The sequence below is a fragment of the Penicillium coprophilum genome, assembly GCF_028826855.1.
Source record: "Penicillium coprophilum strain IBT 35676 chromosome Unknown utg000005l_segment0_segment0, whole genome shotgun sequence".
In the NCBI taxonomy this organism is placed as follows: Eukaryota; Fungi; Ascomycota; class Eurotiomycetes; order Eurotiales; family Aspergillaceae; genus Penicillium; species Penicillium coprophilum.
The window spans coordinates 3,443,952-3,458,425 of record NW_026622724.1 but is presented as its reverse complement, the minus strand read 5'-3'; the positions used below and the strand labels follow the sequence as shown (position 1 = coordinate 3,458,425).

The window sequence follows — 14,474 nt, the reverse complement described above, 5'->3', positions numbered from 1 at the left end:
TCATATAGGTCTCTTGTTGGGTGGAAATTCCACCTCCCGGGGGCTGATTATTTCACTAAAGATCATTGTCTCTTCAAGTATATCTTTATAGATCCTACGGAGTATAGATCCTTTGGATCTTTATGGATATCATTTCCAATAGAGCTCCCGGTCACATGCCAGCTTCCCGCCCTAGTGTCAAGCCCTGATAACCCGATATGGAAAAGCAGATAAGAATCTTAGCCAGCCAGAGCGCAGCAATTAACACTGGAAGACCTTTAGACCATTCTCTTCCATTTTGAATGCTCAGATTCCATAATTACTTCAAAATGGCTGAAAACGTTGCAAAGAAGCTCAAGACCTCCTCCCCCTTGATCGGGACACACAAGTGAGTGCAAAATTCGGAAATTTGCTACTCTTATACTGACTAAAAACAGCGGACATTTCCACGCCGATGAGGCCCTGGCCGTTTACCTTCTTCGCCTGCTCCCCACATACGCCTCCTCTCCCCTTGTTCGCACACGCGATCCGGCTGAGTTAGAGAAGTGCCACACCGTCGTCGACGTGGGCGGCGTGTACGACCCCGCCATTAACCGTTATGATCACCACCAGCGGACCTTCTCAACGACCTTCCCGCAGCATGCCACCAAGCTCTCCTCCGCCGGCCTGGTATACATGCACTTCGGCAAGGCGATCATCGCCCAGAAGTTGTCCCTACCCGTGGAACACGCCGACGTAGACCTGCTGTACGAGAAGCTGTACACGGATTTCATTGAAGCGATTGACGCCAACGACAACGGCATCTCCGCCTACGACCAGGCCGCGCTTGCCGCCGCCGGAGTCGAGAAGCGCTTCAAGAATGGCGGCATCACGCTCGCCTCGATGGTCGGAGACATGAACAACCCAGACCCCACCAGCCCGCCTGGCGAGCCCCAAGACGAGGACAGCCTCTTCGGACGCGCTAGCACGCTCATTGGCAATGCTTTTGCGCGCAAGATGCACCACGCCTGCACGTCTTGGATGCCTGCCCGCACCACCGTCGGCTCCGCTTACGCTTCGCGCAAGGAGACCCATCCCTCCGGTCGCATCATTGTCCTCCCCCAGGGCGGCGTGCCCTGGAAGGAGCACCTGTACAACTTCGAGGCTGAGGCTTCGGGAACCAAGGAGGTTGACACCGCCGACCAGGTGTACTATGTTCTGTACCCCGAAAACGCTACTGAGGGAGCCAAGTGGCGCGTGCAGTGTGTTTCCGTCTCCGAGAGCAGCTTTGAGTCCCGTAAGCCTTTGCCCGAGGCATGGCGCGGTGTTCGCGACCAGGACCTTGATGGTGTCATGGCTGCGGAGGCTGAGAAGAATGGCCAGAGCAAGATCCCCGAGGGTGCGGTCTTTGTTCATGCTAGTGGGTTCATTGGTGGCCACAAGACAAGAGAGGGTGCTATGGCTATGGCTGAGCGCAGCCTTGAGCTGTAGGATTTTCTTTTGTGGTTTGATGATAATTGAAGACTAAAAGAAAAAGTTGGATTTTTGATGAAATGTTCTATATTATGACTTCCCAAGGATATGATTCATATTGACATGACCTTTTTTTTTTCTTTTTGCAGAATCTGGGTCATCGGACATGACAGTAAATAATCCATTTGGTCTTGCATGAAATCACTAGTAAGCACAAGTGTCTGTCAGTAGAACGCCCAAGAAAACTCTTTGAGCATTTTCTACTTCGTTGTCCAATATATATTAGACGGGTCTTGATGTATCTGGCGCGTCAAATTCAGACTGTCAATTGAGCCCAAGTCTTCTTTCCCAATGGCAAATGAGCGAGAGGCCTTGGTATTTGGAGGGTGTAAACCCAAGCCTGGGAAAATGAGCCTCGAATGACCTTTTCAGGCTTTCTGGAACGGCCCTGCAAACATAGAGCGCTTTCCCAAGTGTTGATCGAAGCGAGTAGATTGTTCCTAATGAAGGATAGTCTTTTCGCGGTCTAACCCGAGGGCATCGGTAGAGTCTGGGAGTCGAGCATCTGGTATGCCTACCGATTTTGCGAAGCATGACCAAGCCCTCAGTGACGAATGTTCAATGCACTGATGTCTTCAATACTTCCACTGCCGTCTCCAGAATTCGACATGTCCTTGGGTTCGGCCTGGGTGGCCGGATCCTCACGCTCGCCCATTGCGCGTTGAATGAGCTTCGCCTTTGTAGCGGCGCCTTTAAGACGCTCGTCCACATCATTGACAGCCTCCTCTGTATTGCTCATATCCAGGGTAGCTGGATCAACGAGTTCAAGAAGAGTTTGGAGATTCCTGGCCAGTCGAGTGCTGTGTGGTGGGAGACTTGGCATGTCTTCGCAGATGGATGGATCAAGAGAAAGAGTATCTGTTGTGCTATCCGCCTGCGATGCAGCATCTTCGGACAATTTCATGTCAAGTCTCTGTGCCCAGACCAATGCCTTGCCATACAAGCGCCCCATCTCGACGAACTTCTCGAAGCCTTTCTCAACGGCGAAGACGCTGCCTTCGGTATAGCCGGTAGCCGCTCCATCCGCAGTGCCCAGCTCATACCCCTCATTGTAAAATTGCTCCTCTAGATCAAGGAGACTATCCAGAAGATTGTGCTCCATGGTGGATATAAAGATGATACCTAGGTAGATATGAGTCAAAACTGAAGAGTCCAATCGATAACGTTTTTTTTTTTTCTGATATGCGCGGGACATGTGACGAGATGCCCACTTTCTGATTTTCCCGCCTTTGCCCCTCCAACAAAGACGTTCTCCCCTTCAACCACACAAGATGACGGATCCCATCTTGCCTAAAGCTGGCGAGCGCAATATCCTCGTGACGAGCGCTTTGCCCTACGTGAACAATGTTCCTCATCTGGGCAATGTCGTGGGCTCAGTGTTGAGTGCTGATGTATTTGCTAGGTATGACTCAACCCCACAATATATAGCATTGCGCCGTGAAACTGACAGCTATTCAATAGATACCACAAGGCCTGTGGCCGGCCCACACTCTACATCTGTGGTACTGACGAATACGGAACCGCAACCGAAACCAAGGCGCTGGAGGAGAAGTTGTCCCCGGAGGAACTGTGCGCCAAGTACAACAAGATTCACCAAGATGTGTACGAATGGTTCAACATCGGCTTCGACCACTTCGGTCGCACACCCACACAGAAACACACCGAGATCTCGCAGTCGATCTTCAAGCGCCTGCACGAGAACGGCTTCCTCGGCGAGCGCACCGCCGAACAGCCCTACTGCGAGAAGCACGGCTCATTCTTGGCTGATCGTTTCGTGGAAGGCGAGTGCCCCCGCTGCCACTACGACGATGCTCGCGGAGACCAGTGCGACAAGTGCGGCCACCTCCTCGATCCCTTTGATCTGATCAACCCGCGCTGCAAGCTCGATGGCGCTGCCCCCGTCCGCCGTGAGACGAAACACATCCACATTCTGCTCGACAAGCTCCAACCGGAGATTGAGAAATGGGTCCACCCTGCTATCGAGAAGGGTAACTGGCCTAGAAATTCGCGCATTATCACCGAGTCCTGGTTGAAGGAGGGCTTGAAGGAGCGTGGCATCACGCGAGACCTGAAGTGGGGCGTTCCCGTCCCGCTGGAGGGATACGAGAACAAGGTTCTCTACGTGTGGTTTGAGGCTTGCATCGGTTACCCCTCGATCACAGCCAACTACACAGACGAATGGGAGAAGTGGTGGCGCAACCCGGAGGATGTGCAGTTGTGGCAGTTCCTGGGTAAAGATAACGTGCCTTTCCACAGCGTGATCTTCCCCGGCACGCAGATCGCCACGAGGGATAAGTGGACTATGCTTCACCACCTGAGCACGACCGAGTATCTCAACTATGAAGGCGGCAAGTTCAGCAAGTCGCGCGGCGTGGGTGTGTTCGGCACGAACGCCCGTGAAACCGGCGTCTCCGCCGACGTGTGGCGCTACTTCTTGCTGAAGAACCGCCCCGAGACCGGCGATACCCAGTTCGAGTGGGGTCCTTTCGTAGACAGCAACAACGGCGAGCTCCTCGCCAAGCTGGGAAATCTCGTCAACCGCGTCATCAAGCTCGTCGTCGCCTCTTACGGCTCTGTCATTCCTGAATTCACCGTGCCCGAGACTTTCAACCCATTCCTTGACGAAGTCACCGAACACTTGCGCCAGTACCACGAAGATCTGGAAGGCGCTCACCTGCGCGCCGGTGTGCAGACCGCCATGCGCATCGCCGAGGCGGGTAACGGACTCATCCAAGCGAACCGACTCGACAACGCGCTGATCGCGAACGAGCCCGAGCGCGCCGCCGCCGTCGTCGGCACAGTGCTCAACCTGATCCACCTGCTGTCTAGCGTGTTCTCGCCGTACATGCCGGCAACCTCGAAGTCGATTCTGGAGCAGCTGAACGCACCTTTCCTGTACATTCCCAGTGTGGAAGATCTCAAGTCTGGCTGGAAGCCTACATCGCTGAAGGCTGGTCACAAGATCGGCAAGCCGGCTTACCTGTTCTCACGTATTGATCCTAAGAAGGCCGATGAGTGGCGTGAGATGTTTGGTGGGTCGCAGGCGGACCGGAAGAAGAAGGAGGAGGAGGCTGCCAAGCTTGCTGCTAAGAAGGCTGCTGCTAAGGCTAAGAAGAAGGAGAAGAAGGAGAAGAGCCGTGCTGGTGCCCCTGAAGGAGGTGTTGAGGGTTCTGCTAAGGGTGGCGCGGAGAAGGTCTCCGTTACTACTGAGGGCAAGAATGATGAGGCTGTTGAGAAGATTGCTGATGGAGTGGCGCAGGTCACTCTGCCTACCTCGTAAGGTCTTCAACATAACAGGGTGATCTAGATGAGAAAATACATGCAAGGCGCGTTGTTGGGGGTTTTCTTTTTATGATTCTGTATAAGAGATGTTGTGCATGGGTCATGAACGGGGGATCATCTTCTGGGCATATTGAACTCGGATCTTAGGGACTTCCTTTTTATAGCTATCATACGCATGGATGCAAATGAAGGTGTTTTGTTTTCGATGATTTGAATAGAATAGTATGTCTTGCTCCTGTTTGCCCCGTCTACTCCATGCTCAGCTCAACAATCTATATCTACAGTGAAGTGGCACAAATACTGCAACTGAATCTCCAAGGTAATAGTAGTAGATCCAAGAAATTTTCATAGCTAGGCTAGCAAAAAAAAATCCCATTTGCATTTAATCAAAACACGCCGATATGGTAAAAATTTCATTACATGCTCGTTGTAGCGATGGGACACGAAAGCGATCGGCGAAAAAATCCCTCCATCCCACGCAAAAAAGAAAGAAACAGTTCAAACCCAAATCAACGCTTGCGCGTGCTCGGTCTGGGCTTTGTCTCATCAGGTCCGATGGGGTGCAGCATGACCTTGTTGGGAGTCTGTTGGGTATTGACAGAGTAACCCTTGCTCCAGTCGTAGCTGACAGAGTAAGCAAAGATATTTCCAGTACGATTGAAAGCGCTAGCAGTGATAGGACCTCCGACAGCCGGGTAACCCTTGAGACGGTGCTTCGCATCCTTATCCCAGAAGTGGAAAGTACCGTCGGAACCGGCAGTGCTGAAGGTACCGTGGATGGGGTGGAAAGTGATAGAGTTGACGGAGTAGATATTGCAGACATCGCGGTTTGCAGTCGGGGTTTCGCGGTGGCATTTGAAGGAGAAGTTTGAGGCGGAATCCTTCTCCTCGACGTACTGAATAGCACAGCGACCCTCAACAGAGCCGACGGCGAAGCCCGAGGCATCGGAAAAGCAGCTGACTACCCGCGTCTGCCACTTGAGGGGTGATTGCATGGTCTTGTAGAATTTTGTTGGCTGGTCGAGGTTGATGATATTGATGTAGCGGTCTGCGGTACCGATGACGAGCAGCTTGTTCTTGACGTCCATGGTGTAGACACGCTCTTGGCACTCAACGGAGGCGATTGCGGTCGACTGGCGCAGATCCCAGTATTTGACGGTTTTATCCCATGAGCCGGTAATCAGGAGTGGGGTTCCACCCACGGAGGGATTGGGGATCATATGGCAGCTTCGGATGGGGGCGTCGTGGGCAGCAACTTGGGTGGTGGTGCCTGAGCCGAGATCGAGCATGCGAGCTGCCTTGTCAGCACCGGCACCGACGACCTTGGTTCCATCCTATAAGAGAGAGAAAAAAAAACAGAGGTTAGTTTCTGTGCATGGGACTTGGGGTGTTGGGGATATATGTGGAGGTAGGTGGGAGGAGGGGGTCAGCTTACTGGAGACCAGCAGCAATTCAGCACTGGAGCTTCGTGCTCGAAGAGTGCTTTTCCTTCACTTTGTCCCTGGTCGTTAATTTCGTAGATGCGGACTTTCTTATCCCACGAGGACACGGCTAGATGTTCGCTGGTAGGCGAGAAGCGGAGATCCGAGATGCCATCTTCGGGGGAGTGTTGAGGGCGACATCCTTGGAAATATCACCGGTGGTGTTTGTCTGGCCCGCCGCAGCTGCCGTCGCGCCGGCGCCGAAAAGTGACATTTGAAAGGGCGCGAGAGGTGTAATATGGCGAAGGGGTATCGAGAGATTGACAGATTGCAAGCAGAAAAAAAGGCAAAGCTGAATTCACAGCTGAGGAGTCATGCAGGAGAGAAAGAAGGTCGAGGTCAATGGAGGAAGGAAGAGACGGAGAAGTCGACGATAATTGTAGCTCGACAGAAAGCGATGCGCGATACCGGCAGAAAATGTGTCCCACCGCCTTTCTGTCTGTGGATTTTCCTACTTCACTCGGAGGAGATTCTTTTATTATATTGTTTCCTTTGTTCTTTGATTTCAATCGCTTTGAGTTACCAGGAACTCACACTGGATAATCTTTTATAGACAGAAACAAAAGCCTTGTAGCTGTCCATGGAGGTCACGAGAGCTTATGCCTAATAGGCAGCATTGCCGGACTGCCGTTATCCGTTTAGAGATAATTTTCATAGATGATCCTAGTGAAGGATCTACTCAATAGTTACGCTCGAGGTACTCAGAAGCTGACGATTGTAAAACAAGAGGCGTGTTGATACAAGCTTGGCTTTCTCGATGTCAGCATGTTAATCTATACAAATGTTTATTTATACCCCCGTCATAAGTGGATTATTGGCCTAAAATCTCTATAATTTGGTGTTTTCTTCAACATAAGTGTCGTTCTAGTCGCATGGCGTGAATGTGAACATGGATTTATTAACTAGTGTTGGAGGTCTCTGTGTTTTTCTAGTCTAAGAGATTGCTGAGCTCCGATGGCATTGAAGTCTCAATACCTCGATGAACCATACATCCGTATGTACTACATTGACTATCAAATCAGAGATTTGTAGCTTGTAGCTTAGAGCTTAGAGCTTACAGATCTACTTTATAGGCTCGGGGCGATGAACATATAGCCATTAAGCCCACTACTATTCTGAGAACAAGGTTAAGTAATGATGGCATAAAGGAGACACATCAAGGGCTCTTACCAAGATTGGTAGTGTTTGCCCATGGATTTGCCACACACACATATTGGGCACCACTAGCAATACGAGCTTGTGATGAATTATACTTGGGCCTTTAGTTTCCTAGGAAGTACTCCGGTACTTGGGAGTGGTATGATGTAATAATCAGGTGATAGAATCGTACGATAATATATTCAATATATGTATATTTTATATATATATATATATATATATATATATATTAATAAGTCGATAATATCTGTTAATATCGCTACTCTAAGTAATCCGAGTGATATCAGAAGAGAATCGTAGCCAATATAAGCGTGATCTGCCGTTAAATAAGTGGAGAATGTGGGGTGCAGCAGGCTAAGACGATGTCCGGGGAGGCCGGATGTTTCCATATCTATACTCCGTATATTTATCTCGATCGAATCCAAATGCTATAGTAAGTATAGTAGAGTATAGTATAGTATACTACGGGGATAAGAGAATGGGAGAAAATGATAGGATGAAGGAATGCTATAGTCTAGTGAATAGTAGACAAGAGAGAAAGAGAGACAAGTAACATGACATTGTACCCCCTCAACCTTGGTCACCTGCTCCATTTCCCCTCTCTTGCGGTCTTGCTCTTCCCAATCTCCTGATTTCCTGCTCTTCTCTCCTGATTCATCCCTATTTCTTTCCATCTTGAAACCCTTCTTCATCAGATACACTCTGCAATCATGTCTGTTCCTTTAACCAAAGTTGATTCTGCCATCGCTGGCTTGGATATATCCGATGAGAAACCGGAACCCATTGAGAAGGAGGTCAAGCACAAGGCGCACAAGACGCACAAGAGGACCTCTTCAACAGCTGAAGGTATCTGGAACATCAAGGATCTTGGTAAGGACTCATCAATCTCAATGGAGAAACCATACTGAGAGTAGTTCAGAAGAGCAAAAGCTGGAAATTACTCTACCAATCGAAACACAAAAGACTGGGTGGTGAGTGTCTCCTCTTCCTCATACACAGATCAGTTCCACTGACCCCGATTCAGGAAACTCAACACCTCCCCCTCAACCATTGAGGACAAGGACATCCTCAAAATGTTCCTCGTCACTCCACCAGTCAAGAAGATTGACCTACACTTTCCCCTCGGCCTTGAGGTCACCGCTCGGAACCTCAAGGGCGTCACAATCAAAGACGCATTAGACGCCATCTACAAGCAGTTCAAGAAGAAGGTCAGTGTTACTACGAGAGAGACCGAAAGCTCATGATGACTGACGGGACACCGCTAGGCGGATGACGAACTTGACAAACCCTATCTCGCTGGCTTCGAGTGGGACAAGGAAGAGTGCTGGACCCGTTTGGTCGTGCACCAGAAGAAGGAGGGTGCACCACAGCAAAGCAAAAAGAGCAAGAAGAAGTCCAAGGACGAGGCATAGACTGGTATGACCCCATCAACCCGGTTGCTTTACAGCATCAACACAAACCAGTGTCCCCGGATGCCCCAATCTTCTTCAGACCTTTATTCCTTCACTTACCAATCATCATAATGGATGTTCTTACCGGGGACTATTGACTCCCTTCTGCAATATGCGTTTGACTTTCTATGCTTTCTTTTTTTTCCACAGTCCCGCTGTTCTATGTTCACTGCGTTTCCGTAGAGACAGGAATTAGGGCGCGAGGGAGATTCCGTATTTTGCTTTTATCTTATCCATTTTCTCTGCCATTTCCGTCTGGCCCGGCTTATGTATCTACCCTGGGTGGACCGGTATGTGCCGTTCACTACTTCTGACGCCTAGTGGAGATCAAATCAAATAATTCACAAGGGTTGTCTCCAAGTGTAGATGTATGTGGGAATATCCATTGTATAGAAAACCAGTCTTGAGATAAAAGAAACCCAAGTGGATATGCTAAGTCTCACTAGACCGGACCTGCTCCATATAGATCTATGAGACAGCACAGATGTCTATCCCCTACACCCCAATTCCAAACTAATCCCATAGTGAGCCCCAAGTCTTCCGTCCTCTCAAGAAAACCTCATCCGAGTACTTCGGCTTCATTCCCAGCCTAGTGTACGCCGCCTTGACATCCTTTACAACATCACATTCCTTCGCAACATCACATTCCATTCCCAGACTTGCCTGATAACCACGACCCCTGGACGTTTCTCCTAACCTAGTATAAAACATTAAGTCCAGATCTGAGACACCAAAAAGCTCCAAGTCCCCACGAACCCGTTTAGGGAGGTATTCTCTTCCCCAGGCCATCGTCGTTGCGGAGTATTCATCCTGATCCCACCTATCGCCGAAGACAAGTGCTTCGAAGATGACATCCATTCGCAGGCCACCAGCTGGTTCTCTTTGGTCGTCCTTGGGGATGGATTACGAACGTTAGCTAGGGTTCTTTTTCCGAAGATGATACACAGGCGTATGCAAAGAATCGAAAGTACATTGTGTATATAGGTATATAACCATATGTATATATTATGTAACAGAAGCTGGACACTCACCAACGACTCATAAATATACAAATACTGCCCGCCATGGCCGACATTACTCCTTAGCAGTGACAGCGTATACACAGGCGGCTGCTGGACCAGCATACGGCGCCAGCTGGCTTCTGGCCTGATGTATGCGTCCCACTTGTGGGGATTCCGGACCATGTCGAAGGTGGTGAATGTGAGATTGAGTATGACCTTTTCATTTGCTGCATTGGTATTGGTATCGGGATCGGTATCATTCCTTGTAGTATTTCGTCCAGTGCTATACCCGGATTGGTGGAAGATCGACGGGAAGGTCTCTGCTAGCAATGGGTTCTGGGTCTTTGGTTTATTCAATGCATTGTCAAGGGGCCGAAAGAACAGGGCCCATTGAATGCGTGGGGAGGAGTTGATGAAATGGGACCAAGTGTGGCAGATTCGGGTTGCTTTTGTGAGGAGGGTGCGGATGTCCAAATTGAGGAGGATGAGTTCGAAGATTTCGGGGATGGAGAAGGCGTGAGATTGGGCTGGGATTTGCCGAGCCATTGAAAAGCAGAATGATTCAGGGGGAGAAGTTGAGCTGTTTGAATTTCAGCGCTTTGTTACCAGCAAACGAGCCTCACCACACGTGATAGGTCATTTACTTGGCGGATCTACGTGGTCAGGATTGATTTGATCATTTGGACGGGGTAAGGTAATTATGTTGACATCGTAAGTATATACAGTCGTAAGGAGTACACTGTGACGACATGGTATTCACTTCTCAGCGAGAACGACTCAAACTGCCAAAGAGAACCAGGACGATCTCATCAAGAATCGTGAAAACAAGATGGGTATTAAGATGCTGATTATTGAGCGTAGCAAAGATGCGACGGGCAGCAGCTTGCGCATTAGCTCTACCGACGACATTACCCGCCAGATCCGGGATGAGGGTAGCCAAGACCACAGTAGCCTCGGCACGACTATTGAGACGGTCTGCAGCTGACCGAGGAGGAGCCTTGCGGAGCACACCGCCGGGCCAGAGGGTATCGCGAGCGAGAGAAAGATACTTGAGAAGCGAGTCATCCTGTACCAGGCCACGCGCTCCCTCACGGACCTTGCGCTCTATTGTTCCGCCGAGGAGCTGGTGTAAGACGACGACGACGGCACGGCCGCGCAGCCAGTTGTTGCCACGGTTCAGCTCGAAAGCCTCGAGGAAGAGATCACAGATGGGTTTGATAAATGGCTCGAGCTCACGGTCATCGAAGGCATTTAGTTCTGCTTCGGCTTCGGCGGCTGTGACGGCGTCTTCCGTTGCGAGGCTGGAGTCTGGGACTGTCGTGCTGTTGGCTTGCTGGGTGGCGGCTGAGATGAGGTTCTGACCTGCGGTAGATAGTTGGTCCAATACGCCAAAGTTGCCGAGGAAGTCATCCATACCGTCTGCGACAGAGTTGTAAATGCGCGTGACAAGGTCTTTGGTTTCGACTTCGTTGTCACGGGCGTTGTCCTTACGGGGTAGGATAGCACGTTGGGAGAGGAATGCACGCAGATCGCGGCTGCGGCAGACCTCGGGCAGGAGGAGGAGTTTCTGCAGGTAGGCTTCAAGGGCGAGTCGCCGTTTGTGAAGGAACTCTTTCTGTAGCTTCATAACGACGCGTCGCCGAGGGAATTCTAAGTGCCGGACGGAGGGATAGCGTTGGCGTAGTTTTTGATGCAAATCGTGGAACTCGCTGTATCTCCGTGCAATAACCCACGATGCAGCGGGCATTTGCTCGCCAGCATTTCTTCGAACCTCTATGACATCTGAGATGGAAGATTAGCCTGGGACAAACAACATTGCATGAAGTTCTCTTACACATTGCGAATTCGCGGCCATCGTGCTCATCTTTGCCCACGACGGTAGACTTGAGGCTAACGGTCGATCGCCCAAACAAGCTATTATCACTTTCCTGAAGAATGTATTGCTGCCGCTGCATTTCCTTGCGGTGCATTTCGCGCTGGATGCTGGCCTTGGACTTGCGTAAGATTCTCAGTTCCGCGGTGTTGTTTGTCAGTTCGGCTTTGCGGGTCAATGCTTGGACCACGGCGTCCTGGGCTGCAAGCTTGTCGATATCCACCGACAGCGCCTCAATCGCTTCCGTTAGGCCCAAATCACCCGGTGCAGCTTCGTGCACTTCATCTGCTGGGTCTTTTTCATCCCCGCCTTCTGGTTCTTCGTATTCATCTTCGATGAATTTCTGTTGATCCGGAAACAAGTCGTCGTCAAACACACCAAGTCGCGATGCATGATCCACCAGACCAAGCGATGCGATGCTTTTCTTGGCTCTTTCATTCCGGTTTTCAGACTGGGGAATCTCGGACGAGTTGCGAGACGAGAGCACAGGAGACTCCGGCCCGAAAAGACCACCAGCATCCCCTTTGAGATCTTCGATTCTTCCGTTCTTCGGCTCATTGGTAATGATATCATTAAGCGCTGCCTCCATCGTCTCGAGGACTTGGCTTTGGCTCTGGCCAGCGTCATTCTCGCCATTCTGAGAATCCTTGCCCAAACTGTGGGTGGATGTGGCAAGATGATCCGTGTCATAGTCGTCATCAAAAAGATGAGCAGACCGCTCTGAGTCTATTGATCGTCGTGGTGAATCATCGTCATCAAACAATTTCCCCATGCCGCGCACATCACTAGACGAGACAGCGGCTCGTCGAAGGTCTTTCGATGGTCTCAATCCGGGCTGGGAGGTGGTTCGTGACAACAAAGGGGGGAGAGGTCGTCTCTCGGGAGTCTCAAAAGTGACAGATATGGGAGAGGATTGACGAATTGGCGCCTGAGCAGTAGATGCTTCATCGGACGCAAGATACTTCCAATATAGATCAGACTCCTTGAATTTCGGATAATAAGTATTCTGGAGATGTTCTAGAATAGCAGACTGGGTTGTCAAAACCACCATTCGCGCATTTCGGTATTGTTCTGGGGTGGCACGTTTTCCTGCACTCAAGAATGTCTTAACTGCTCGGCGAGACTCTTCAGAGACATTAAGCTCTGGCTTTGAGAGATAGGATTCACTGATGAGAGCTAGGTCGTTTCTGTCTGCTGGTTTCCATGCTAATGAAGTGGGCACTACCTCATCTCCAAAGTCATCTTCGAGTGGGTTGCGGAGTCCATCTACAACAATCCAGAATTGGACAAGGGACATCAGTTTCTGGCGGTCCATAAACTCCATAAAATAAGAAAGCCCAGAGGCGCTGTGCATCACGTCAACCAATGACGATTCATGCTTTCTAGGTGGGATTTCAGGTCGAAGGTCTAGTGCTGAAGGCACATGGGAGCCCTCGCCGGGTTTCGCAAGTTTCGCCACTTTCTGATCAAGAACACGTTTACCTGTTTCTAGACGCTTCAGATAAACTGGATCCTGGCCCTCGACAACACTCTCTTGCTTCAATTGACTGGAAACGAGGGCACGGAACCGACGGGCATCAGAGAGGTTATTACATTTCCTAATTGCCCTCACGAAGCGCTCAAAGGCTCGCTCTGAATCGTTTGCTGATAGTCGTGGGAATGGTTGCCCACGCTTGGACTTGGGTGCGGGTGACGCATGCTGGTCCAAAGCGGCGCGTAGTTTGCGCACAGTCTTCCGATCATGCAAAGCTGTACGGCCATATGCTTCCATCAATTGGTTCCATGTGTCTGGGTCCGACAATGAAGTGACTATCGGAATAAGCACAGCGCATGAGATAATTTCGCGAATCAGAACAGTCACAATTCGACTGTTCAGCACGCTTTCTGGGAACAGCTGGGGTAAAAGGCTAACGGCTAGCTTGCGCAGGTAGTCCTGTTGGATAGTCTTTTGATCGGATGCAGTGATTGCAACAGCAGGGTGTAAGCGACCTTCACGGTATTTGCTTGCAATGGCCAGATCAAGCTCTCCAGACTCGGTCACATTTCGACTGAGATTGCGCCCCCGTACAGAACGCTCGGCAATGTCAAACTCTTTGAGGTGCGATGTCACGATAGGGAAAATACGCGAGACGATCAGCGAGACCATGTCCTCCGCGAGCAACCTGTCACGGAGGTTTTCAAGGGCAACACGAATCGTTCGATCAACCTCATTAGCAAATATGGGGTTCGGGCTGATACTGTGGTACCACGAGGAAACAAAGTCTCGGGTAATGAAAGACAGGAGTTCGTCGAGCCCTTCCGATACGACAAAGGACTGAGGATAGAGCGGCCGGGGACGGTATCGCGTGCTCCGGCGGACATTCAGCACTTCCTTTCGCCAATGGTTGGGTTTTATGAAAGCCACTGAGACGTTCTTGGTGTTGAATTTGTCATTCTGGTGTCGGATTGTCAATGTAACAAGTCCTAGGAGACCCACCGAAGATAGGACAGCACCCAGTGTCACGGCATAACCTAGATACCGGAGGATTGGCAGCCAACGAACCACAAGACCCCAGGCGATGAATACTCCGACACCCGCCAGAACTAGGTCGCGTCGACTAAGGGCCATTCTCCCCACACTCTTGTCAGATCTCCACGGCTCATAACGATCACTCCCGCGAACTTGGGAGCGAACAGCTCGGCATCGTACGGTCACAGTCAAGGCCTGATTTGCAAAGAAGTTTTTGTATCACACTTC

General features: G+C 50.5%; 7 protein-coding genes across 7 annotated transcripts; 3 read left to right on the top strand and 4 right to left on the bottom strand.

Moving 5' to 3' along the window:
* Positions 1–308: 308 nt before the first annotated feature.
* On the top strand, positions 309–1,449 carry N7500_008843 (MYG1 family protein; the record flags this gene model as incomplete). Its single annotated transcript, XM_056679987.1, has 2 exons — positions 309–367; positions 417–1,449. 2 exons carry the CDS (start codon positions 309–311, stop codon positions 1,447–1,449), a joined length of 1,092 nt encoding a protein of 363 aa, XP_056530359.1.
* Positions 1,450–2,035: 586 nt separating this feature from the next.
* Positions 2,036–2,593, bottom strand: N7500_008842 (Yae1 family protein; the record flags this gene model as incomplete). The annotated part of the gene is made up of 1 exon (XM_056679986.1): positions 2,036–2,593. One exon carries the CDS (start codon positions 2,591–2,593, stop codon positions 2,036–2,038), a length of 558 nt encoding a protein of 185 aa, XP_056530358.1.
* A 169-nt stretch (positions 2,594–2,762) lies between these two features.
* On the top strand, positions 2,763–4,771 carry N7500_008841 (methionine--tRNA ligase MES1; the record flags this gene model as incomplete). Its single annotated transcript, XM_056679985.1, has 2 exons — positions 2,763–2,893; positions 2,953–4,771. The coding sequence occupies 2 exons, from the start codon at positions 2,763–2,765 to the stop codon at positions 4,769–4,771; spliced, it is 1,950 nt and encodes a 649-aa protein (XP_056530357.1).
* Positions 4,772–5,282: 511 nt separating this feature from the next.
* sonA (putative nuclear pore complex protein (SonA)) lies at positions 5,283–6,468 on the bottom strand (the record flags this gene model as incomplete). Its single annotated transcript, XM_056679984.1, has 3 exons — positions 5,283–6,107; positions 6,209–6,369; positions 6,411–6,468. The coding sequence occupies 3 exons, from the start codon at positions 6,466–6,468 to the stop codon at positions 5,283–5,285; spliced, it is 1,044 nt and encodes a 347-aa protein (XP_056530356.1).
* A 1,654-nt stretch (positions 6,469–8,122) lies between these two features.
* N7500_008839 (uncharacterized protein) lies at positions 8,123–8,824 on the top strand (the record flags this gene model as incomplete). Its single annotated transcript, XM_056679983.1, has 4 exons — positions 8,123–8,282; positions 8,332–8,383; positions 8,437–8,620; positions 8,678–8,824. The coding sequence occupies 4 exons, from the start codon at positions 8,123–8,125 to the stop codon at positions 8,822–8,824; spliced, it is 543 nt and encodes a 180-aa protein (XP_056530355.1).
* Positions 8,825–9,376: 552 nt separating this feature from the next.
* On the bottom strand, positions 9,377–10,410 carry N7500_008838 (uncharacterized protein; the record flags this gene model as incomplete). Its single annotated transcript, XM_056679982.1, has 2 exons — positions 9,377–9,754; positions 9,895–10,410. 2 exons carry the CDS (start codon positions 10,408–10,410, stop codon positions 9,377–9,379), a joined length of 894 nt encoding a protein of 297 aa, XP_056530354.1.
* Positions 10,411–10,627: 217 nt separating this feature from the next.
* rgsC (putative intermediate filament protein (Mdm1)) lies at positions 10,628–14,345 on the bottom strand (the record flags this gene model as incomplete). The annotated part of the gene is made up of 2 exons (XM_056679981.1): positions 10,628–11,646; positions 11,699–14,345. 2 exons carry the CDS (start codon positions 14,343–14,345, stop codon positions 10,628–10,630), a joined length of 3,666 nt encoding a protein of 1,221 aa, XP_056530353.1.
* Positions 14,346–14,474: the final 129 nt, after the last annotated feature.